At 40.8% G+C, this 27618-nt stretch overlaps 1 protein-coding gene and 2 non-coding genes across 3 annotated transcripts; 2 read left to right on the forward strand and 1 right to left on the reverse strand.

The window, feature by feature from the left end:
* Positions 1-2833: 2833 nt before the first annotated feature.
* trnak-cuu lies at positions 2834-2906 on the forward strand. Its single transcript has one exon. It is a non-coding gene; the product is annotated as a tRNA-Lys (tRNA).
* Positions 2907-2998: 92 nt separating this feature from the next.
* Positions 2999-3071, forward strand: trnak-uuu. Its single transcript has one exon. It is a non-coding gene; the product is annotated as a tRNA-Lys (tRNA).
* A 2953-nt stretch (positions 3072-6024) lies between these two features.
* Positions 6025-26874, reverse strand: fgfr1a (fibroblast growth factor receptor 1a). Its single transcript, XM_037257835.1, is given in 19 exon segments — positions 6025-7198; positions 7287-7392; positions 8072-8209; positions 8293-8363; positions 8443-8565; positions 8658-8848; positions 9108-9218; positions 9505-9626; positions 10366-10511; positions 10837-11027; positions 12419-12563; positions 13658-13848; positions 14303-14327; positions 14330-14428; positions 15900-16072; positions 16384-16473; positions 16563-16807; positions 22219-22397; positions 26266-26874. Coding segments are annotated over 17 exon segments (2139 nt in total). The 5' UTR covers positions 16603-16807; positions 22219-22397; positions 26266-26874; the 3' UTR covers positions 6025-7021.
* Positions 26875-27618: the final 744 nt, after the last annotated feature.

Consider the following 27618-nt stretch of genomic DNA (forward strand, 5'->3'; position numbering starts at 1 on the left):
GCAGAAAGTGTTAATTAGTAAACTGCTTAAGGAGTGTTTTGCTTTGTTATCGTTGAATGATAATTGGAAGGCTTATTGCAAAGTAGTTCAGAAATTATCCCCACGCCTGACATACCTCAGTAATGCAGTTCTTTGACACTGAGAAAGAATTCAAATGTCAGGCAGTTACAAAATTATGGGTGGTGCCTCATGCAGTTAGGGAAAACTATTTCCTGGAAAACAACCATTGCTATGGTTTATTTTCCTTTGTCGGTTGGTTCAAGGACCTTGATTTTGTCTTTTAACAAATATAGTGTAAAGTGGGTGTAAGTCTTGTGTAGCGAGGAATGTCAATGTCTGAATTTCCTCTTTGCCGAGCACCACCCAATTCCACCTCTGCCGGGAGCCAGCATAAATGCACGGAAGAGAAAAACCGCGCATGAAAGAGCAGCTAGCAGGCCCAAAATTACTTCTATGAGAAGGCAGAGGTATCTAAACTGTCGCAAAATATCCATCCCCAAACTTCACTCTAACTATAAATAACACTTTGGTCCAGAAAGTAAAATCCCTTCCACGGAGACTTCCGGCACCTGTGGCTAAACCCAAACTGTGGCAGGGTTTAACTTTCTGGACCTGGATTTGGCACTTGCTATGGCTGCAGAACTTGATAGTGTGCGGCTGTTCTTCCAAAAGATTTTACAAGTCAATGCCGGTCGGATCCTGGACTCAAAATATGAATCGCATATTACAGCAAATCAAAATGCACAAAAACTTTCACACAAATCCATTTCTGAAGACCGAGACAGGCCTTGAATGTTATTCAGTACCACTCCAAATTACCACACATTCCAAGAGCTCAACTTTTCTCGTTGCACTTCAACTAGTAGGATTAAATGACGTTGTGGTCAACATCCTCCACTACAGCTAGTTTTAGTCTTGTTCTACTTTTAAGAATCTAAAGTCAGCTCAGGAAGAATTGTTCTTAATTATAAGGATCATGTTAAAATGGAATTTCCCACTTAAATGCCAGTCCTGTGGTCCTCAAAGTTGAGCCCACATCCCATTCTGACTATGGGCCAAGGAGCCTGAAGAGAACTCTTTGTTTGTTTCCAATCATGGGTTGGCCTACTGGCTGCACAGGAAACAGGAAAATCAAAACAAGAAAAACCCTAAATATGTTTCACCAATTTTTTTTCCTAGCTGCTCCAGGCAATGCATTTCAGACACGAGTCACAGAGGTGTTAAGACCTCAGACATGTATACGCACGCACACACACATAGTGTACAGTAGATTCTTTCGGATACTTGACTGCAGCATGGTAACAAGAGTGCAGAAGAGAAAAGCACAAGGACACAAATGAATGTGATTCAGAAGCATTAAATCATTATCTTCATGAGGCCACCAGCTGAAGATGAGCCCATAGCAAACGTCCTTTTTAGCGCAAATGATGCATTCACACGACCATGAAATTCAATTAGCTAATTGTTTGTCTTGACTCTTGAAAAGCATAGCTTGGCAAAAGCTTTGTGTTTAATTTATCTACATCTAATGCCCCATTAGAGCATTGCAAATATGGAAATACAATTCATAATGGAAGGTTTAAGCATTGGTCAACCTGTTAGTAATGGGGACCAGGTAGCGTGCAAAATTGATCTGTAGGCCTTTTTTTTTTGCTAAGTGACTATTTCAAATTGCTTTCAGCTCCTTTCTAGTTTATGATAGCTCAGCCACTGAATGCTATGTCTGCCAATCTCAGTTTATAAGCAGTTCAATTCATGAGAGTACAGACATTACTTTCGAAGGAGTGGTATGATTAGAGTCATGTGCGCAGTGAAACTGCAGCTTTGATTCAGTCCCTCTCACTAGGTCATCAGCTGCACAAAGCCTTCAAGGTTTGAGCTAAAATAAGTGTGCAAAGCAGGGATATTGAAGGTGAATAGCACTATCGTTGGTGACTAATTTCAGTAGATGAAATACGAAGCCGTTTTACGATTCCAGGTAAGGATAACTTTCATAAATGAAAGGGCATGTAAAGGAGGAACCCTCCCCCCTAACCTCCACCCTCAAGCAAAGCTGCCATAAAAGACAGGCGATATGCCTCTTGTACAGGGATGTGTCGGAGGAATGTTTTGCAGGTATCGTGCTGCCTGTAGGGACTGTGGAGAAAGGCCCAACACACCCATTGATGCTGTTTAATAAAGGCCCTGACAGGCTCAGATTATATGTCAGAGCCTGGAGGAGGTGTCTGGGTCTCAGGTAGGCTCGTGCTGAAGAAAGTCGATCTAGTGAGAATGAGACGGAGCCGTACCTGGAAGCAAAGTTTTTTTTTCCCTGGGTGTGAGGGCGTCAACACATCTTGCAAGGGGAGAATTCACTCCCACTGACTAACCCATCCTCACTGACAAAGAAACAAACCCATCACATTTCACTGGCCACACCCGTGTCACCAAACACCATAAAAAAATTATTTAAAAATAACACCAGATTTGCATGGTATGAGACAAAGTCTGAACAGTGAAAAGCTTCTCCAAAAGAGCCAGCCTTATTTACAGAGGCATGTGCTAGCAAGAAGACTGCTTACTTTGTAATTACACTAAAATTATTATGATCCACCCACCACCTCATGTTAGAACTTGCACACTTCACACACTTGTTAATTAATGTCTTTCAGAGGACGAATGCGGATGCTGATTTTTTTTTTTTTATTCGGTCGGTAGAGCATGAAACTCTTAATCTCAGGGTTGTGGGTGTGAGCCCCACATTGGGCATCTGCCACTTGTTGGACAGGTTTTACCGTTTAATCTGCCATACCCTATATAAAAAAAAAAAAGAAACAAAGCCTTAAAACTAGGAGCCCGGTTAGCTCAGTCGGTAGAGCATGAGACTCTTAATCTCAGGGTCGTGGGTTCGAGCCCCACATTGGGCGTCTGCCACTTGTTAGACAAGTTTTAATGTTGAATCTGCCATACCCTATTTAAAAAAAAAAAAAAGAATTGAAACAAAAACTCATACGAAAGAGCCTGGTTAGCTCAGTCGGTAGAACATGAGACTTTTAATCTCAGGGTCAAGGGTTCGAGTCCCACATTGGGCATCTGCCACTTGTTGGACAAGTTTGAGTGTTAATGTGCCATACCCTATAAAATGAAAAAGTCGCAACCAAAGGAGCCCAGTCAGCTCAATTGGTCGAGCATGAGCCATTTAATCTCAGTGTTGTGGGTTTGAGCCCCTCATTGGTCTTCTACCACTTGTTGGGCTGTAAACCTGCCCAACAAATAGTAGAAACCTTTCTCCTCGATCCCCAATCGATATAAAAACACATTGGGCGTCCGCCACTTGTTGGGCAGGTTAAAATATTTACTCATCAATGAATGTGTTGCAGAGGCCACACTCAAAACGTGGCTACTAATTTGGCTGCCAATTAGAAGAGGAAAAAAAAATACAACTATATATGTCAGGGTAAACAAATAGAAGATAGTTTATTTTTATGAATTAAACAATTAATGCAGATCATTGTGACACTGCAGGATTTACGTACACCCAAAGTTTAACATAGCCAAGGAAGGAGACATGTAGACACAAATATACACTTCACTTTGCACATGGATGTTTGCCAGGATGATATTCATGGGTTCAATTTGTATGCTGCTGCCACTCTACTCTCTATCCCTTTTGCTTAACGATTTGTCCTCTGTCGCAAGAATAATGGTTTCATTTGGAGAAGAAGGTGCGCAATGGGTTGACGTCACCATTGCACCTTACTCAGGGCTCCCTCTCTCTCTCTAAAAGAGATTAATTAGAAAGGCCTTTTACCATATCATGACTTCAAACGTTCATCTAATGCATGTTTGTTTACTCCAGCGGTGTCAAACTCATTCTGTCACGGGCCGTATCGTAGTCAGTTTCCTTTGAATAGCCATTATAATTGTCAACCCAAATAAATGAATGAATGCCTCATATTATATACTATATACATATAGATATGTAAACAGAGACTAATAAAAACTGTTCAAATGTTTTAAAAATATGAATGGTAATAAAAATTGCTATATCTCTATTTTTTTTAAAGGTGATTGTAATTTTAGCATTGACTTAAATTTGATGCACAATTTGTCTTTGCGGAACACATAAAAAGATGTGGCGGGCCGTATCTGGGCCCCCAGGCCTTGAGTTTGACATCCATGGTTTAATCACCCCCTCTATAAATGGATATATTTAATCTTAATGTTTTCAATATTTGAAATTATTTCTATGGTAAAGTGCAAAGTCCCATGGGACTGGGGCTACTAGCCCTTCACACAGTGGAGAAGTCTTAAGTACTGAAGTGTGTCAACAAAGCATCAAAATTCCTGCTCCATTCAGCATGCCAGCAACTGAGCATAGGCTTGAGCTCTCGAACAAGAGTTGTCTTTGGTTGGCATTTAAAAAAAAAACTGCATTTGAGACATTAATTTTGCTTGATTTGAAGCATGACAAAATGGGGACTTGTATTTTTACCTGTTTGTGTGTAAGTTCTGTTCCACTGATTCACCCCCACGCACGCACACACACATTCTGATTAATCAAGTGTTTCTTATGTAGAGGTGACGGAGAGTTGAAATGTTATTCATCACCAGTGACGGGTAATTTCTTCTAAAATGAACACGTAAGGCAAACCTGGCATGAATCAAAGCCTTCAGGCCTCAATGGATAGGAGCCGATTCCCAAACCTGAGGGGGTAAAAAAGGATGGTAAGTGATGACCATTCTAGGAGATTCATGCTTCGTTTAAAATCACATTATGAACTTGAACTGGCATAAGATGTAGTACACACTAAAAATAAGATTTAAATTTGGTTGCTAAGCAAATTATGAGTCAAGATCTTGCCTCTATCATAGCCTTTTTAGTCTTTCACTGAGACCTCAAACAGTCACACTTTCCAAAATGTTTCCCCCCCAAAAATCAATATACAAAGTACATGGATGACGATCGTCAACTGACTTGACAGTTTAACTGTTGCTGTGCTGGATGATATTTGACAATAAAAATTCTTCCTGTGCCATCTGTCCAAAGTGATAACACCCTTTGCCAAATAGCCCCTGTGCACCATTAGCAGCTCATAAAGCAAGATTTCTCTTGTTGTTGCTATTCTTATATGGAGCCCTTCAGAATCACCTCAACCACAAAACGCACAGGGGACTTTTATTGCTCCCTGTTTCCAGGCGTGGAAAACATTTCACCCCCAAAACAATGAGGTCATGTGTTTGTCTGACTCCTATAGCATCCACTGGTAGCCACCATGTACTGTAACATAATTGTCTTCAAGATCCAAGTGTTAGCCTCATCTGCTAAAACATATCACACATCAAGGGCCATCTGCACTGACCCCAACTCTCAAGAGCTGGCTTTTAAAAAAGGTTAATTGCTGCCCGCATGGTGTGGCTTGCTACAACTGGCTGCATGGAGATTGCAAGCCAGGTAATGCATCAGTCTATGGCAGGAAGCCAGACCAGTGATACAAGCATCAAGGTTGGTGTGGTTGATGGAAGGAGGTGTAGCTCTAACACTTGTCAAGCCATTCACATGACCATAAATCATGTTTACTGCGTACCATGGCCATGGATCCCACACATCTGCTGATGTCAGCAGCACATTATCAAATCTAATCAGCAACTCGAGGGGAATTGAAACTATTCTGTGTGCGTGATTGTATACACACACACACACACACACACACACACACACACACACACACACACACACACACACACACACACACACACACACACACACACACACACACACACACACACACACACACACACACACACACCACACACACACACACACACACACACACACCACACACACACACACACACACACACACACACACACACACACACACACACACACACACACACACACACACACACACACACACACACACACACACACACACACACACACACACACACACACACACACACACACACACACACACACACACTTCAGCTCATTCTTGAACAGCTTTTGTATTTCTTTTTCTTAAAAAAAAAAAGCATTTTATTTCATGTTATCCATTTATGAGGATGAGTGTTCCACATCTCATCATCAGAAGTTATTTGGCAGAAGATGAACATCATGGTTAAAGCTTATACAGTAAAATGAATTACACAACATACATGCACAGAGGAAGTGCATGACATTTACTGAAGCTAAGTAGGGTGGCTTTTGTAAGCAGGAACTACATGTTGACAGTTGGGCAAGATGTATAAAATTCAGTTTACTCACGTACACAATCAGTTACACTGATATTCATCTGGGTGTGGAATGGAGCACCTGCAAATATCACTGGTACACTGATATGCATGATGTAATATTGAAAAGCATGTTAAAGAAATAAAAAAAATACTCTATTTTGTATTGATGGGTACAATATAAAATGAGGGCAATCAATTCTGGGGGGGAAAAATAGTCATGTGATATCTCCCCTGTGGACTATACTCAAGAATGGGTCAATCAATCACTTTACAAAAGTAAAATCTATTACAGTGATAAAAATAAGAGTATAGTCTAAGTATGTATGTATGTATGCATATATATATATATACATACACACACGGTATATACATACATATATATTCATATTTATATTTTTCTGGCAGTATTTACAAGAAGACATAGTGAATGGCGCAATGTACCATGGTCCTAGTTCCTTGGTATTTAGTCTTTAAAGCAAAAATGTTATCCCGATGAACTGAATGAATAAAAAAGGCCCTGTCCTGCATAGGAATGGGAAACCCATTTTCAACACCGTGACAAACTTCCACTCTTGATAATAGAAAGTGCCCCGGTAAACATCGTTCCACCAGGATCGGGAAATAGCTGCGCTTTGCGGTCCTTGAGATCCAACAAGTTCTCTGAGGTGTCTCTCAGCTCCTGTCTCACCAAGCAGCGGCGGTCCTTAGCTTTATCTTTGGGAATTTTAGGGAAGAAGAGTCCACAACCGCATGAGGCAGGGAGTGGAAGAAATGTCAATGTTTGTCTGACTGGTGATGAGGTATCAGCGTTTTTTGATGGCCGCTCCGTTGGAATGGGGAGGGAGCTTTGGGAGGCAGGGTTCCTCAGCACCAGCATCGTGGGAGAAGACAGAGTCCTCGCCAGAAGAGCAAGTGGAGCTGCGGGTGTCAAGGTAGTTGGGGGAGTATTGATCCAATGGCACGGACAGCTCTAAATACTCCTGTATGCGGGAAAGACTCACTATGAAAACCTTTGTTTCCACGACACATATGGCTGCTGCTCTCACCCTTGATGAGGAAAGGACTGACCTGGTTGGACGTCATGGCAAGACAACGATCCAGGTCCTCTACAAGCTGCTTGAAAGTTGGCCTCTGGGAGGGCACAGCATGCCAGCAATCTCTCATCATCATGTACCTGTCAGAGTTGAGAGACTCACCTAAATAGTCCATTTTTAGATCTTGGCCTGTTAATCTCATGTATGTAAATAGTTGCCGTAATAACATCTGCTCAAAGGAAATTTAAGTATCTTTTGAATGGCAGTGAATTCACGGGAGGGGCCGTGTCAGCGTTTTTATGAAATATCATCTTTTGGGGCCATGTATATATCTAAAAACATCTGAATGTGATAGAGACAAAATGTGACCCATGTTTGGTAAAGAAAATCAATACTTATTTTTTCACAAATAAGGCTTTTCACATGTGTAGAGCAGTTAAGCAACACCTCACCCTCACTAGAGAACAACAAAAAATAGCAGTTGTTTGTTCATTTGTTTGCTGGGTGGCAGACCAATTCTTAATGGAGGATGACTTAAGATTTTGATTCTGGGGTGCACTATTATGAAGTGTCTCAAAGGGCAAATAGTAATAAATTCCTCAATCTGCACCTTCCACCTAAAATGCAATGGTTAATAGGTTACGCTAAAACGGTTGTACACGCTGATTAAGTGACTTTGTAACAAACTAGAACTACCAAACTAACAGAGACCAACACATAACCTCAGGCAACCAGTGAAGGTCCCAAATCTTTTCCAGTTTTTGGATCTGTTGCAAACATTCCAGGGTAAAATGCCAGATGAAGTCATAATTTCCTTACAGCTCCTGGGTGCAAGTGGAGGGTTTGTCCATGCGGTGACCTTCCTTCAGCAGCTTAAACAGCTCTTCCACAGGGACGCCGGGGTATGGAGAGCCTCCCAGAGTAAAGATTTCCCAAAGTAGAACGCCAAATGACCAGCTGCAGACAAGCACAGGAACTCAAGAGTTTTCACCATATTGCAGTGGGACAGAATAAAGAAAATACAGCGACATGATACCCACACATCACTTTGGTGTGTATATATTCGATCAAACAGTGCTTCAGGAGCCATCCATTTGACCGGTAAACGACCCTGTGGGGAAAAAACGTGCCTGAGTTATTTTTGCTCATCAAATTCAAATGTGTTTCTCCAAACTGATGAAACTACTTACATTGGTGGTCTTCTTGTAGTAATCAATGTGGTGTATGTCTCTTGCCAAGCCAAAATCAGCTATTTTCATCACATTGTCTTCCGTTACCAAAACATTACGAGCAGCAAGATCTCTGTGGATGCACTATAGTGATGCCAATGGGGGGTTATCATACATAATGAAGAGGTTTGAATAAATGCTGTTTCTTTAGACTGATCAAGTTGGGCTTATATTACCTTTTTGGAAGCCAGGTACGCCATGCCTCGGGCCACTTGATAGGCACAAGACACCAGGTCTTTGATGGACATGTTCTCGACAGGAACTTGGTCTGGGTTGTAACAGTACTCCATGCCTGGAGGGCGTCTAGCATGCAAAAACTCCCTCAAATTGCCCTTGGACGCAAACTCCACAATCACGTACAAAGGACCTGCAGATAAATGGGCAAAATGATGACTGGAAATATTTGTTGTCTTTATATCCATCATATCTGTTGATTTAAACCACTTTCTGATTCATTATATCAATTAGAACTATTTTGTCAATAAGCACGTCTATAATGTGTGCATTCTCACCAGTGACATTCAGGCAAATAAATATAGATACGAGCCAACTATTAATCAAAGCACATTCCATTGCCAGCACAGCACAGCAATGACTCCTTGTGAGAGGCGGTGGGGGGCTCTTACCATCCTGTGTGCAGGCTCCCAGCAGATTGATGATGTTCTTGTGTTTGCCAATAATCTTCATCATTTCCATCTCTGAAATCAGGTCTGACAAATCTTTCTCTGTGGCATCAGCTGGAGGGCATCACAAACAGATGATATTAAGGGGAATTAGACCATATTCTTGAAAACAATAAGACATTCTTTGAAACAAGCAGCATAGCTCTTACACATCTCGTGCTTTGATTCAAGACAATGAATGCTTCTTTTGTTCAATCCCCGTCACGGTCAATTGAACTGTTGTTTACTGTTAGTGATCTAACAGGCACAGAGGTCTGCGGCTGCTGCACTAATCCGAGATATATATTCCAACCGATGACAGTTACAGATAATACGAAGTGGTAAAAGAGGGCTTACTTACACTTCAACATTTTCACTGCAACCTTTGTCACACGACTTGGCTTCTCTTTGTCAAGACCCAGTGCCTCTCCCATCACCACCTGACCGAAGCAGCCTTCGCCCAGGGGCTTTCCGAGAACAAGTCTGCAAGAAAGACATTTTAAAAGAAGGCTACATGCAGTTACATCCATACACTGATAGGTTTAAACAGTACGATTTTCTTTCACACCACTGATTCATGTGGTCGGTGCCTTGTGTTTTTAGTCTAATAGCACTTTCAGTAAATGTAATGCCGTGTATTCTTTTTTTTTTTTCTTTCTTGTAGGGTAACGCCTAATTCACACTGACTGCGGAATGGATGCGTTGCTGAAGAGTTGAGTTCACAGTTCACGCGATAACAACCATGTGTATAGAGAGCTACTTGTAAACAATGGCCGCCATGCTTTTGTTCAGACTGATACGCTTGGACATTATTTCCGGGACTTTGGCTCTTCTACCATGGGTAAGCACATTTTCCGTTTAAATAGTGTTATTTTATCATGTTTAATAGATTTGAGCTCGTTTTTGTCTTTTAAATGTCTGACTCATGTCAAGTTATGTAGTTGGCTCAAATGTATATTTGTTGTGGAAGCTCTTTTTTTGGTACAGTGCTGGTATTGCTAGCAGGATTTATCAAAAATGAACTTGTATTTCTTATCTTTTTTTTAACTTCAGGACGTCGTGTGTATATCATTGCCACCAAGTGGCAGTCGTGACAGAGCGAATGCCCTTTAGCCATGTCACAGACTCACGTTGACCCATATTATGCCAAATAAGAGTGGTAAAATGTGGATTTTGATGGCATGGCATCTTTAAGTCTGAAAAAGACATCTTCTGTACATACCGATCTCGAGGAAGCTCCCAACGGGGATCTTGCGGCAGTTCATACTCAGACACCCCTGACAACATTGGAGAGCCGCTGGAGGAAAGTCGAGATGGTCGAACCAACATCACACCAGAGTGGATGGAGGAACTTGAGTCCACTGACACCTGAGATGAAGAAGCCTGACATTAATCCCCTCATAGGGAAACACACACAGATGACTGCCTAAACTAATTTAGACAAGAGCAGTGGGAAACAAAACAAATATTTTGCTGTTTAGACCTAGTTGACTAACTTGTACCACTAGTTCAAGAAAAACACGATACCTACCTGATACACAACTTGGACTCTTGACAATATCTATGGAAGCATGCTTTTAGTAGATTTAAAGCATAGACACACACTCATACAGGTATGAGCAAAAGGGATATTGTGAGAGAAAGGAGTGGAAAGGGTAAAAATGTTCCAAACCCCCTATCTACTTTCTGTTACCTGTCTACGCAGAGGGATGCTTTTAGCCAGCTTGTGCACAGCCAGCTGACTGTTGAAGTCACTCTTCTTGGAGGAGGTGCGAATCTTCACAATAATTACGATGGCAATCATGACAGCGATGAAGAAGAAGCCCACACAGTAGATGACAACCTCCAGATACGTGTGGTTGGCCGGAGGATAGTGTGGCATGGCTATACATGGGGAGTAGTAACATCAACTGTTAAATATGACCTGTACCTAATTGTTGAAACATGCTCATTAGCACTTTCACACATCACCACAAACACAAACATCCAATCAAGCTATTGTGTCTAAAAACAGACGCTTTGACACCACTCCTCTAAAACACTGAAAATGGGACTTTATCATCACTGGTACAGGCATATTCAATTTTTAGGTTTTAGTATTAGAACATTTGAATTTTAGCACAATTATAACCCAATTAACATTTAAAGAGGGAGAGGCCAAAACCAGGCCAAGAACATGGTTGTCACACACAATGCTTAGGCTATGCATGCACGCTTCACACAAATACACGCACGCACACACAGGGACATGCATACTTTAAATGTTCTAGTGCCACAAGGCATAGGCTCACATGTAATTAATTACGTGTGTAATTTTCACGAAACATGTTGTGTATTGGTATTCTTTATGAAAGAGCCAATATAAGCATGGAATTAAAAGGAAATAAATTTAGAACTGAAACTTAATGAGATCTTGTTTTTATCCTCCCATTCAATAAAAAGGAGCATCAAAGATGTATTCACACCCAGTAACCCACAATGAGGCACACATTAGCTTGGGATGGCACTGCACTGCGTATCATTATATTGCATAGTTTAAATTCTTAAATAAGTGTATGTGTGTATAAGAATCATGTGTGCGTGTATAAGAATCATGTGTGCGTGTAGAAGAATCTTGTCTAACATAGCACTACTGATGTGCTTTGCATCTCAAACCAAGTGTGCTGCTACACCCATCACCAACACCAGCATTGCACAAGTGAGCTGCACTTGTGTTAAGAGGCTGACTGACAAGCAGCTTGATAATTGGACAAATGCCCATTCCGACACGGAGGAATGAGACACACAAAGTACAGAGAGCCAATTATCCGAGCCGGCCGGAGGACTCGCAGCAGGAAATGACACGAGGCATACATGTCATTTAAAGCGCTTGTCAAAGAAAAGCAAACATCTATTAAAGATTCAGACAGGTCAAAGTGAAATCTGAACAGAGATGCCAAACTACCCGTTTAAAAATAAATCTGGCTAAAGGCAAAAAGAATTCTTCATTTATTTACTGCCTGATTTTTAAATGGTTATTAATTTTTGCATCTTTAGTCCATGTTTTTTCCCCCAGACAAGGTTTGAGGTAGTTTGGCATTCTCATGTAAGCACAGCGAGGTGCACGTTAAGGAAGGAGCCATGCTGAGGGAAAGGAAATGAAGCACTACATTTGTCCCCCCTCACATTTTGACAGAATTTCCTTTGATTCAAATTCTGACAAATGTGAAGACAGACAGACTGACGTCAAGGAAAAGGAGGGGAACTTGGGGAGAGCGAGGCAGAACCACTGATACCTTCAAACACCGTCAACCATGCAGAGTGATGAGAGAACCCGATAGAATTTCCCGCCAAGCAGGTATACTCCCCAGCGTCATCAAAAGACACATTTCTCAGTTGCAGGACTTCCATTTCCTTGTCCGTGGTGTTAAGGCCAGCGGTCTAGAAAATAAAGGAAGTAGACCCAACAAGAGGCCCAATAGAAAGAAGGACCATGAGTAAAGAATTCTGAAAGAGAAAAGTAACAGAGGAGAGTTTCCTCCTCCTACATCAAACACCATTTGCCCAAAAAGGGATGACTTAAAGCCACAGTCAAGGACCTGTCAGGGAGAACCCCCCCTCCAAGACAAGAATCTGTTAGTGGAATAGCTAGTTAGGTTGAATCTGGTTGCCTAAACCCAACCCATCACCATGTTGAATACCTCACTTTCATCTCCCCATGCACAAGATGGGCAACATGGAAAACTCCACAGCAGAACAGATCACACTCACACTGGGGCACACATTCCTGTCTGTGGACAGTGAACAGTAGACAAGCAACTAGACGTTTGTGAAAGAGGAAAAAAACCAAAGGGAGTCCACACACAGAGAGTGAAGAGAGTGTGAGCATGTCAAAGGGCAAGGGAGCACAATTCGTGAAAGATGGCAAAGGGGCTGTAGGTAGAGGCAGAGGAAGGAGTGAGTATTGAAAATAGGTCCAATGTAAACCTGAGACTAAACACTTTCAACTGTTCTGCTGGGAATTTTCCATAGCGTCATTTACAGTCAGGAGCACTGAGGCAGGAGAGCGGGTGTGAGGAAATGGAGGGAGGGTGGGAGGAGAGAAACAGCTGAGGGTGTCTCCTGTTGTACGGCCCTAATTTATCCAGGTGGTCTTGGAAGTGTCTCCTCTGTGTAGTCCTGTACAGCTGCGTGATGTTTACCTGTGGGCTCAAATCTGGTGACAGTCAGCCAGGCCGACTGATTGGCCTCTCCTATATAATTGGACACTTTACATATATATTGTCCACTGTCCTCCTCAGTCACATTGGAGAGGGTCAGCAACTGAGCATCCGAACTATTGACCCCAGAATGCTGGAAGTAAAACAATGTCATGTGCAGCTCAAACACAGAACTCGCATGTTTTGGAGGTATTTCATCAAGATCACTTTTGGACAATTCAATAGGCTTGATCCTTTTACACATTTACCTGCTGCAGCAAAATTAAAACAGTAGTGTGAGAGATCGAAGGAAAGTCAATCAGAGTGAGCTCCTACCTTGAGGATACGGACATACGGTAAGCCGTCTGCACCGACGCGACTCCCGTTGACCTCGATGTGCTTTAACCACTGGATGTGAGGCTGAGGGTCGCTAAAGACCTTGCACTCAAACTCTACATCACTGCCCACCACTGCGGTGCGGTTAGCGGGCAGACCAGCCTGCAGGATGGGCCTGTGTGGAGAGCGCTCTGCAACACAGCCAAAACATAAAACCATGTAAAGATGTGGAGATGTACGTACTCTCATTTTGCATTTATATTTTTGTTCAGTGTATTTGCTTGATGATTTTTTTGTTAATAAATCCCATGTTTATTGTACTGTTTAATTTTCAAACGAGCCAAGTTAAAAATGTATTATTCAACATTTCAATGTGAATGTTCAATATTCTTAAGACTATACACCTACAAAACGAAAAAGTAAGATAGCAGAATCTATCAAATCGCGTGAATCGATACATTCAATGTGATGTGGTAGAAAATAGTGCAACTAACTTTTGTGCCAGTCCACCAAAGAATAAAGCTTGAGCGCAACAGTGCAACATTTAGCCCTGTCAATGTATTGTTAGGTTCTAGTTGAAAAAAATCTACACCCTTGAAAAAGGAAGAAACTCTGTTGTAAATCATTTTTAGAAACATCTCCTACCGACAACATCCAGCTGGTAGGTGTGGATTGATGCTTCCCATATTGGTTTTCCACCACACAGGTATAGTTTCCCTTGTCTGAGGGCACCACAGATTCCATGATGATGGTCCAAACATGGTCACGAACCTAGGCATTGGAGAAAAGAGTTTCATCCACAGCAATGTAATCAACTAATGTTTTAGGCTTTCCAGTTCTATCAAGAATCCATAAAAAAAATTATAGGAAAGCCAGTCAAGAGAATAGTGAAAATCTTCAGGAAGTTCATGAAATACTATAAAAACAGTACTTCCCAAGATGTACGATTGTAAGATTACATGAATTGTTTTGAGTCTCGGTGCATCACAAGGAAAACACGTAAATACCGCTACTTATATCATACATTTTGCCTGTGGCTGTGTATTTGTTTACAACTAAGCCAATTAGACGAAACAAGAATGTTTTTTTGGATCCTGCTTCATTTCGAGCAATCATTTTTCTTTCATAAATCTGCCAAGACCAGGACTGCGTGATTAGCTAACAGACCTCCAAGGCAATGGCAACATCAAACATGCATCGTACAGAGACTGAGCCATGCGTTTTCCCTCATTTAGCCAACACAAGAGGGAATCCAGCTGCCTGCTGCCAGATGTGTCGTGCTTGACTTCATACATGTGGTCCATATTATTTTCTTCTTCCAGCACGTCTCAAAGCACACAACATACAGAATATGAACAATAGGAGTCTGGCAATAAAAGCAAGCGTGAGTGAGATGAGATGAGAGACATCCTGAACCACCAATGTGGAACTTTGCAGCATTATTAAAAAAAAGAAAGAAAAAGCAGCAGCCAGATGGCAAGTTGTGCTGCCTGGTTGTTGTAGGCTGGGCAAAGAGGCAAGGAACAGGCAGCTGAGAGGAAATTCCTAAATGTGTCCCAGCTGGGAAGGAAGAAGACTTCGACTTAGATATAGGCTAAACCAGCCGATATCATTCTTTATTAGAAATAGCAGACATTAAGGGGAAGGAAGAGGAGGCGAGTGTAATTCCTTTTCTCTAAATGTGTAAATGGAAAAATATGCAGATGCTACTGGATCATGAATACTGCCCAGGTAATTACGGGACAATAACTAAAGCGCCATTTAAAAACAAACTTCATGTGTGAAAAAGTAAATGACTTAATTTCAAAAACCTTTTAAATGTTGAGTTCAACATTTACTTGACCCTTTGTGATCTAAATACTGATAATATGGCGCTATCACAAAAGAAATTCAGAAAATATCTGGCAGTTGCTTCAATCGGAAATTGGAGACAGTTGTCTTATCTTGAATAGTGCAAACTCCCACTTGACCAACAGTGAAACAATTATGAATTCAGCTTGCTTGGATAAAGGATGTGCTCTGTGTTTGCTCTGTGTGGAGTGGGATCCGGGTCACTGAGTTACTATGTACATTAGAACGATCAAAATACATACGACTGAGTTACTGATGTCCTGTGAGGAGGACCCCTGTTTGAACTTCCAGAACATGTAACGACATGTCAAAGGAGGTTAGACTTATAAATTGTAGAAGATCAAATGATGATGATGATGATGATCAATAGCCTTGGAAAAACAATTCTGACCTTAAAACCTCCAATTCGATGGTCTTTCTTGAACTCCTTTCCATTCTTGTACCATTTTAGTGTAGGTGTTGGGTTGCCACTGGCCTGACAGCGGAATCTGACAGTCTTGCTGGCAGGGACAGCATGGAGCTTTTTCTCCATTTTTTCTGGGTGAGCCCACTGTGGAGCCATTGCTACAACAAGGAAATAGAGAAACACGGGTAATCAATACTTTGAATAAAATAAAACAAAGGTCACAATACGCAAACATTTTGAAAGCTGATAAATTTTTGAATTGTATTCTTAAAATGACAGATAAAGCTTTGAATGAGTCTCAAACGTACATGTCAGAGTGACTTTCTTACACTAACACACACGAACGAGCGCACACAATCTTTGAACGTTGAACCCTCAAGAAAGTTCTTCAACGTGTGAATTCCTATGTGTAAAAATGATTAGCCAATACAGCAGCACTAGTAAGGTAAACAGAATTCAGGCAACTCACGAAGTAGTTTTTGACTGCCTAATAATTTTGCTTCCTCCGAAGAAGATTCTTCATCCTCATCATCATCCTCAGACGAGGCCAGGGTGTCAACTGTTTGAATAGAAGTATTTTGTTTTGGGCATTTTAGTGCACTGACAATGACTGCATGACTATTTCTGGTGGCTGTTTCATGGCTATACCTGTGACGTTGAAAAAGACACTGTGGTTGCCCAAGGTCATGCATGCGTAGATGCCAGAGTCCGCCAGCTCCACTGTCTCAATCTCCAGCTGGCCGTTGCGTATGTGTGTGTGTTCTCCATCCACTACGACCACATGGTCTTTGGTCCAGTTGACAGCATGGAGGGAGTCCTTGGTGAAGCAACTTAAGTCCAGACGATCCCCAAGATAGAGGGTGAAAAGCTCCGCTTGCGTTTCCAAGGCAACTAAATGTAATGACAGGAAATGGTATTTGATTGAGCAGTTCATCTTATGTTATCATTTCCAAAAGTAAACAATAAAAGAAAGAAATATCCAGCATCAGGCAAAAAACTCCTCCAAATCCACAGAATCAATACAATTGATGGTGACTTCCTGAATCAGTCAGACACCACGCAAAAATGAGGTCGTCCATTTGAAAAATGTACTTTAATCATACAGCAATAACCAAGAGACACTTGAAAAGACCTTCCCCGATTTCCTTCTGGCACCAGGCCCGCGGTGCCTCTTCCCCAAATTAAATTGCCTCCTAAATGGGGCTCGATCGGCATACAGGCGAGGAGCCACTAGGGAAAGGAAGGTGAAATTCAATTACAGGAATGAAGAGCAGGGAAGGCGTCACAGAGCAGGACACCTGAGCCCCCCTTGTTCTAAATTACTACATAGCCCAGGAGGGAGGGAGTAACCGAATTATGTTGACACACAGTCACAATGGTGTTGTTTGTTTAGGCACCTTGTAGTCCTTTGCATGATACCAAACGTGTACTTTGTCAGAAAACAACAAAAGACTAGTAGCTAGGTAAGAAAGTAATTAAAAACATACCTCATCACAACAACAAGCACATATTAAAGTAGAACAACAACACCTCCCACCATCCAACAAAGCCCTCCTCACAATAGTAGCCAGGAAACCCAAAAGAGTTAGCATGTACACATGAGTGCGCACAAGTGAAGGCCTGCAGTGGCAGGTTCTACTAGCAGTTGCTATGGTGACTGCGCTTGGGCCTAGTAAAGGTATTTCCTGGATCGCATATGTCTGACAGGCCCTTAATCCCAGCAGGAAAAGGGGCCAGGGGGTAGGATCAACTTTCTCCTCAGAAACACAACCAAAGAGTCCAAAGCAGACATTTATTGTGATCCAACGTGCATGCCTTCCAAAGCATAAGCAAACTCTTCTGCTTTGTGTGAGGGCCATTCGATGTGTTTCTGTTACTGCCCTCTAAACGGAGATGCCACTGATAAAACGGTGTCAACATACCATCTGTTAATCTGGCAGCAGACATCATAAAACGCCCAGAAAAGTTGTAAAAAAAAAAGGTGTTGTTTTATTGTAGCCCACAGTCCAGAACACTTGTGCTTGAGGGACAACAGCATTGAGTGTAACACAAACGCACCTAACTAAAAAAAAAGAAAAAAGGCTCGTGGAAATTTCATGAACTCAAAACGCAACAGGAATTTGCTTTCAACTCTTCGCCCTAAGTCAAGTATGAAGCTTAGTGAACATTTATTTTGGATATGAGCATGTTTGATCTCTGTGAAGCCTCCTGCCGCCGCTATGATTGGATTACACTAGATTAAAGATCTGGACTGTTCTTCTAACTATTTGGTGAGACAATGATTGACACCGTTTAAAATCAGCCTAATAACTGAAATCCTTGAAGGAATTTATGTGAAGATGTAAGCATGCTGACAAGCTTACAATGAGAGGTCCAAAAAAAGTTCACTGGTGTGAAAGGAAGAGTTGGCGCCAGTCGTTGGACACACTTCTGGCTATGCGATAGGAAGCAATATGCTGCCTGAATGACTTCTGGGATTTCCCTCCTGCGCACTGAAGTGATGGCTAAATGCAGCAAAATCTGCTGGCTGGTCAGGGCTCTGTAGTGGTACTCTGTTAAGCACCACAAGAGATTGAAAAGGCGGGCAATGAGTTAGAAGGGACTGATTAGAGCAAAGGCCAGGACAGCAGGAGCACAAGAATAGCAGCACAATGGCCATTAGCAAATCCCCCAAAATTCTAATAAAAACTTTTTCATGAAAGCTCTCCAGTGGAGCGACCCTTTCACTGCTAAATTAGCTGATGACAATTAGCATGGATTAACAATTGGGAGCGACGAGGATTTCTGTGCATGGCAAAGTTAAACTTTAAGCTTTTCTATTATCATTTAAAACAAACTGAACAACATTTAGCTTCCCACCACAAAGTCAAATGGGCAGCTCAAAAATGAAATGGATCACTTCAGCAAAACATTTTATTGCTCTGACTATAAGTAGTATCTTACTACCGTAATTTTCGGACTATAAGTCGCACCGGAGTATAAGTCGCACCAGCCATAAAATGCCCAAAAAAGTGAAAAAAAAACCATATATATGTATATAAATCGCTCCTGAGTATAAGTCGCCCCCCCACCCAAACTATGAAAAAAAACCGCGATTTATAGTCCGAAAATTACGGTACTAATTTCAAAGCTATCAACAGTCACGGGAGTCAAAATAGTTGTGAATAAACTGGTTCAACATTTTATTTTGCTAAGGATTCTCCTTCAATCAAGGTAGCTGGCAGCTCTTGTTGAGACTCTGCTATGACTTTGCTTTTACTCATGACAGTGGTGAGTAGTGGACCAACGAAACGTTAAAATAAGACAAATTGTTTTTCACTGGTCAATAAAAGTCTTAAAGGTACAGTGGAACCTTGGATAAAGCACTAACTTGTTCTGTCTCTTACATTAAAAATAATGTCAATAGAATTAAACCGTTTTAAGCCTCAGAACCTTCATGGAACCACAAAAGATGTAACGCTTCTTAATGACATCTTTAGAGTTTGTAAACAATGTGGCATCATTTTGGGGTCGTGTCTAAGATGGAGGTAAAAAGATTTAGTGCGCTCGCTTGAAAACGCAGATTAGCATTATTTCATTGTTTATGTAGGAAAGGACACCAAAAAAAACAGCCATTGGAGTAAATATGTTAGCAAACTCACTCTCCACTATAGAAAATGTTCAAATATAACTTGAGTGACGACTTTTGTGTCGTGCGGTCACCATTGCTGCCAAGTCAACGACAGAATACAAGTATGTAACAGGCACCTCAATTATGGATAACTGCGAGACAACCCTCAGAGGTCGGCTTAAAGCACCTCTTTTCGGATAAACGGCAGAGGGAAGTACCCCATATGTGGGCTTCAGGAGAAATGTAAGTCACATGAACCCTTACAGATTTCTATGTAATACAAGTCCAATTCTCTCCAATGTTTTTTTCCAGCTCTGGTGTGTAGTGAACCAGGGACTTCGGATTGCGATACTGATATGTATAGGATGTGGGAGTTGGGGATTTCCTTCTTCAGGCGCCATACAACTCCATACATGGAATTCTGGGGAGTCAACGCAAGTGCTGGTAGGTGTACGGACAATCTTGGCTCCACTACTCTCAGGACTTCCACCATCTCCACGCTTATTTTCTCTGGCATGAGGATGATGCAGTGGTAACCTTTCACAGCTGCAGTTCAGGTGGGTTCAATAATGGTGTCTCCTGGTGTGAGGACCCTTGCTCTCTGTGTCCTTCAGCATTGACAGACTGATCCTGTCTTTGACACAGCGTTGAAAAAAATCCTACTTGAATAATATTTCATAATATATTGGATAATATTTGTTCATAAACTGGCCGTTCTTGAACCAAGGTTCCATTGTACATGCAGAATATGAGCATTCACTTCCATTAAGAATAAAACCTTACATTCAAGAAGCATTCCTTGCAAAGCATCCATTGAACAGCACAAATTAAAAAAAACATTGGTTTAAATACAGCAGCAAAAAAGTGAAAAAGAGCAACTGCAACCAATAATAATGTTCAACCTAAGCACATTTTTATCATCTGTAATCATTGAACATACAAGTGGGCCCTCTGGAGGTAATCGGTGTATTTAATTGAAATTGGGAAAAGCCTTTTCTAATGTGAGCATCGCAACATAAAGCCCCAAGACTCATAAAAAAAAAAAACATGCTTATGGTAGGAGATACTAATTTCCATGCAACTATTTTGTTTCCCTTCTCAAGACAAAGGAATGAAACCAAATGCTTCTGCTGTGATTGTTTGTCGACAGCTGAAGCCATCCGTCACCCAGTAGGGAAGTGGAGAAAAGTGAAGCATTCCCAAGCTTAAGTCAGTGGGGGGGCAGCAGGAAAAGCACAGAGGCGCATAGATAATACCTAGCCATTTGGTGAATAAGAACTGAGGAGTGTCTCACACTTCCCCACGTAAATAGAAGTTATGCTATAGCTCACCTGGAAGAAAATCATTCCCCCAAAACCTAATTTCTAATTATAGCACAGCATTGTTCTTCCATTTTCCTCTTAGAAATGATGAATAATTTCAGTGAATTCATCCGTTCAGTGATTTTTCTTTCTTTACTATGAACAACAGGAGCTGAAATTGTGGGAGGGCTGCCCTTGAGCCACAGATGGGACTCATTTACTTCACCATGTCCCACCGTTGGCTTAAATGCAACCTTCAGAAATGTATTCATTATTCTGATTACAATGCTGAACCGATCATATCTCTCTGCGGATTCCCACTTCCGACTTTGAGTTGTCAACACCCAAGTATTCTACCATGTCTATTATGGTCATGCCGCCTATCCAAAAGGTACATTTAGAGGGTTTCGTTTCACCATGTCTCTCCCCTTCTTATGGAAGTGACCGAGTTGATAATGAATCCGTCGTAGAAAGTCGTAACATTACAATTGGCAGGACTAAACATTGTCAGAAATAATGTGTAAAAATAGTCCATATCAGACCGATGTATCGGTCAGCCAATATATCGGGGCCGATATTGCTATTTTTAATTCATCGGCATCGGCGATATTTGTGTTTAGTAGCGCCAACTTAAAGTCAGGCAGCGGCATATAAATGGTGCAGTGCTGCTGTTGCCGACTTCCTTAGTGAAAGACCCCAAACCAAAACGTTTGGAATACGTTATTATACGAATACGCATGAATGAAAATTCATCTCAAGAATCTATTGTGTATCGTGAGGAAAAGTGGACTTAATTAGCGTCATAAAGTGGTATGTTTGACCGATGATGTCACAGTTAATTTCCTTATTAAACCTGTCTAACCATCACAGTCAATATGAGAAATCACTTTTGCATACAAGGCTGAGAAACATGACAAAGTTATTTATCGATCTTTGATTGATTGATTGAGTGATTCTTGCTAACGAGTAGCAATCCGTTAACAACACAACACATAGTGAATGATTGGATCTTTTACACTTCATTTTGAAAATATAATAAATAGTATATAAAGCACAAAACTCTGAGATATCGGCCCTAACAATTAGTCAAAAATATCGTCAGCTCATATCAATTATTGGTTGACCTTGACCTCTAAATATCGGCATCAGTTATAGAAAAACCATATGCGGTCAACCCTAGTCCACGTTAAGGTGTAGGTGCTTAAACTTGATACTTTTGGTGTGGTATGATTCAAGAACGTTCGATTTTAATGTGAAAATGAGTCAATTCAGCTTCATGATGCTTTCAATCACATTAGAAATCGTAGGGATTTACTTCAATCACGGTCGAAAAATACAAACATCAAAGTGTGTGTATGTATGCGTGTGTGTGGGGTTATCCCACAAACCTACTTCATCAGAATGGCGGGGGGCGGCACTGTGTCCTTAAAACCTGGGCAAAGAAAGCCAGAAAGACAAGTACACTTGGCCTCATCAGCATCCTGTTGAGGGGAGCTACATTGGTGGCTTTTCTGCGACAGGAACTCCAGTCAGAACTTTGGGCATCAGCAGCAGGTCATTTGTAGATTTAAACTGCGGAAAAACAGGAGCACAAATGTGTGAACATTCCGAGTGTCTTAAAAACTACAACTCAGCAGGGAGCAAAGAGTAATAGAGGACAGTATGACAAAAAATAAGACCGTGGAACGTAGAGAAAAAAACTCGGATGGGTACAAAGTTCAGGGATGTACTAAAACTCTACGGCCTTATTCTTCATAAACACTGATGAGAAATGCAGTCAGTCAGTCGTGCACAGGCCAAACATCTTGGCAGTTTGATGGCTAAATGTTTTATTTTCAAAACCTTTGATACCACAGAATATAATTCATGAAGTTTGTCATCGTGTTTTCTCAAGACATTTTACCAACTATGTCCTGCAAAATGGAGCACTGTGACTGAACCCCTACACAGCACATCTGCTTGCATCAGCATCACCCCTAGCATCTGGCCTCAAGATTAACACTTGCCCCTACCCCCTTGAGGAATCTGTTAAAGAACAAAAACTACAGCGTGTCATGTGACACCGGTGTAGAGAGACATCATTTCCACACTTCAAGATCTATACCTAACATTTGTTTTGGTCCAACACCAAGAGCCTCAATGACAATTTGCTCCCCTACACTGACTTGCAAAAAAACAACAACAACAAACACACAGATACAATTTGCGGGGATGTCCAACAACAGCAAGAGAGCTGGAACAAAAGTTCTTTGTTTAAAAAAATATTCAAATAATTTTGCTGTGAGCAGGGAGGTTCCGGGCAGGGTTTTATACCGCTGATACCATCGTCCATGAATGGATGGCCGATACAGATCATGTGGCTTTGTGTAAACTTTAAATTTAGAGGTCCAATTACCAAGTGTTTCTTGAATCATCAATTCATCTGTATGAGTTCTTTTTCCAATTAAATAATCTGAATAAAAAAAAGGTTACATTTCTATTAAGGCTGCACGATTAATCCAAATCTAATAGACATTTAGGTTTGACATCCCGCAAAAATAGAATCGCAAGACAGTGTGGTTTTATACAGATTTTTTTTGCCGCTTTGGCGTTTCATTGATAGATGTATTAGCGAACCAGAATTGTCAATGCCTGGGTCCGCTGGCCTATCAGTGTTGTGGCTAATACACGTTCGTCAGCCTGTGTTCTGGTGCACACAGTCAGCACAGCACGACTAAAATACTAACGTGTACATTGTCTCACAGTTGAAAGGATCAACATTATGTGTGATTTGCAATTTTCTAATGCACTTTTGTAGTGATCCAAAATCACGATCAGCGGCCGACGATGATTAGTCACCGATCGATCGGAGCATCCCCAGCGGTAAGTATATCAGTAAGCTAACAGGAAAACAACAAATAATGTCACATGTGAGTCAAAACCCTAATCGGTTTTATTTGTCTACCCAGAGCAATGTTCTGATGCGGTTTCTTTTGAGTGTTAATCACCAATGAATGTTTATCTCCCAAAAAGGCACTCTGTTTCCCCCTACAGCAATTCATTTCACTTTCCGAGAACACTTCACTCTTCCAGCAGCTGAGCTGGCCCATAGGGAACCAAGGGTGATGAAGAAGCTTGGTCATTGCGGCTACGTAAGATGTGACTCACTCTTTGGGATGGTTCCAAAAAAGTGCTTCTGCGGCAAGGCCGCATGGTCCCTGTTCCCTTGGCACCACAGCGACCAAGCAGTGAGAAGGAGGAAGTCGCTTGTCCAAAGGATGACACAAAGCTCTGTCATTCTCAGTCTCCATGAGAGCAGGAGTCAAACTAAAGTGTGTTTTACTATGCATACACACTCAGCGTAGACTCTCCAACTTGGTTTTGCCAACACCCGTCTGAATTATTAACCAATTTAAGTCCAAAATTAGCAAACCCTTGCCAAAGCAATGTGTACCCAGTGAGAGAGTTTTGGTTCATGGAATTTGCTTTTTAACTTTCATACACTTAAACAAATTATGTATATTTTGTTAATTGAGTATCAGCTGGCTGGAAAAGACACAAAAAAAGTGAAATGAAAAATGTAGCCAGTGTAGAAATAATTTTCATCTTCATGATACCTGATACAGGTTTGTATTAGATGAACCTCAGTAAAATTCAAATAAAGCAGACTTTGACTTTGAAATTTTACTTCCCCTCAAATCACTTCAATAAAGTACAGCACAGTAGAGTGGACCTCCACATTTCATAAGAGATAAGGACAGGGCCTGGCCACACAGAAAATCTGAGAATAATTGACGCCAATTCAATTGCATTGACAAAACAAAACATCTATTTTTCTTGAAAGCCAAAACCTGCTAATGATTGACATCTGTTAAATTGCAATAGCAAAAACAAAATAAAAAATATATTGGCCTCTAAAGCCAAACAATTTCGAGTGACCACAGATATACTGCTAATAAACGTTTTCACACACAAAAAGATTGGATTTTTCTTTTTTACAAAGTCCTAAAGAAAGGTTTCTTTTTAACAGATCATGAAATTAAAACAACAGAAAGGATTTATTTGACAAAGCTAAAAGTCACATAAACAACAAGGCCTACACCATAATTGGTGTTCATTGTCATCCATAAATCATAAAAAAATTCAACTCCCTAATTCCTTTTCTGAGTTATCTCTACTCTTTAAGTTGAGCGACAGAGTATCATACCATTTTACGAAAGCAAAGATATACACTTGACTTGTGCAAAAACAAAAGCTTCCCCGACAGACTCGCAATGCAGATATGGTTTATCGTCAGCATTCCATGAGATGACACTTCAATGTAAAAACAATCAGTGTCAAGCTGCTTGACACATTGCCATTTGGTTCACATTTACATCCCAAATTCCTTTCACTGTGAGCCTAGAGCATAAGATGTTTGGATTTCTATATGGAAAGTTAAAAATAAAAACGTTATCAATAGGTAGTCAGTGAAAAAGTGGACAAGTGGTCAGGCTGAAGTTGAACAATTGAATAGCGATTTTTCAGACAGATACTGCAACATCTATTCAAATCACACAAGTGCAATATTGACTAAGTACACTAACATTTAAAAACATGACAGAAAATTACATCATACCATCAAAATCTTAAAAATAGGAGTGATTCGATTATATGTGTCACAAAGTTTTATGGGAAAATGTGGTGTGAAATAAAAGGAGTCAACCAACGTCACTACACATCTGTCACATCTGTCACCACGTCAGGGAACTGATTGTGTAACAATTTTGGTGACTGACTAACAAAACCTTACAATGTTTTTAGTATGGACGGAATTCATTACGGATACGTGACCTAAGACAACCTAATCAAAGCAAAAATAAATACAAAAACAACAAGGAAGACAAACAACTGAAGCACATTAAAATGATACAATGTAGCTGGAAAAACAGCATAGCAGCAACTGAATTTATTGACTTATAGGTACTGGATAGATGAATTTAGAAATGCTAATAACATTGTGTCTCGTGGCTATTTAGACATGTTACTATTGTCTTGGGATAGTTTTTTTTTTTCTTTTTTCTGGGGATCAACACAAACTAAGAGATGCACCCTGATTTCGTTGCACAGTCACTATATTATGACAAAGGCCCTTTTACTCTATTTCAGATAACTAATGTATTGATTATGGTCACTTTGTAGCATTTCTTTGCAATGTGTTAACAATGACACAAGGTATGTCAGGAAACTTATACAAATCTGTAGTACTAAAGTGTTTACGTATATAAATGCATAAAATTATTGAAAGAGCTAAAAAAAAGAAGTGTCCAGGCTATAAGGAAATAATTCATTAGTGCATTCCTTGTGAAGAAAATTCCCTTATCTGTAAGATCTCAAATTGCAGCGGGAGAACAATGCTAACCCCACAGCACGTCAACATACAATAAAAACGTGTTTGGAGAATAAGAAAAGGAGAGCTCACCTTACTGGCGGGCCAGCCAGCGTCTGATAAATCTGATAAGAACACTCCTTAGCCCAGATTGGAGGGAGAAAAAGTACCTCCAAAAATGGAGAATATCCACACGTAATGAGTGGAAGCTGAAACTCTCACTTTGGTCGCAACTGTGGAAGTTTAGCTAACAAGCTCGCGCATATTTTCCCAAACTTGGCCAGGGAAAATCGCGTGCGTGCCAGACTAAAGACCAGGGGGGAAAAGCGGAACAAAACTTCCGGAGGATGAAACGGATTTGAGCTGATAGATGTATCGTGGGATACAGCCAGGATTTTATTTCCACTGGTATTCTTTAAAACGCTGCTAACACAAACAATGCTGGCAAACTTTAGTAATTCGGTCGTCCATTGATCTCAGCGTCTTCACTCGCGATAAATCGCAGTCTTCTCACCTCCAGGGGGAAAAAGACCAAAGTTTATCAAATTAATTGTTGTTTGTGTTATTTCCTCGCGTGAAAACAGAAGACAGTAGATTCTAAAAAGTTATTGGGACTAGTCCTGCTGGGAAAAAAATGTTCAAGAACGGGAATCCGTGCAAATCCAAACCTCCCCCTTAATTTTCAGACGAGTGGATGCGCATATATCCTAGATAGCAAACCAAAAAAGGAACAGTGGTCATTTCCGGTTTGTAGTTCGCAAATAAAAGCGAATCGTAAAACCAAGGGGGAAAAAAATATGAAAATTATCTCGTGAAGCGTCTGCTACACCACGTTGCAATCAACTGACGTATTCACAACAAATGTTTAGACTATTTTTAATGAAGCAATCCACAGTTTCTAAAATAACCCTCCAAAACAGCGCTGTAAAAATAAAACAAATATTAAATAAACACGACGATAGGTCAAGGATAAAGTCTGCATTTGGGGAGAAATTTGTAAATGTTTTTGTACGCTATCAAGAGTTGGGGAATTCATGTTCGGAAAGTAAAAACCCTCCGCAGTCTGGCTTTTTTGTAAAAAAAAAAAAGAAAAAAAAAAAAAAAAAAAAAAAAAGGTCGTTTACATTGCTTTATTTTGAAATTCAGGTTACCGGCTCTTCGGGCTGTTATTCAGATTTTGACACCGCTGGAGGGTTGGAAGAAACCTGGCTCTCCCTGCCATCCTTTGCACCTCTGCGGCTCTTCACACTTTGCATTGTAGGCATTGACCCCAACGCTCATGCTTGTAATAGGATATTGTTTTGCATTGCATTTCTATTTGCTAGTATACATTACCCCAAAAGACGATTGAAATAAATGATAACTCTCAAATAAACTTTATAAGTAGCATAAGTAATGACATTATAAAAATGGTAATTTTCCAGTGGGGTGGCCAGGGTGACACGA

This window comes from Syngnathus acus, chromosome 9 (assembly GCF_901709675.1).
Source record: "Syngnathus acus chromosome 9, fSynAcu1.2, whole genome shotgun sequence".
NCBI lineage: Eukaryota > Metazoa > Chordata > Actinopteri > Syngnathiformes > Syngnathidae > Syngnathus > Syngnathus acus.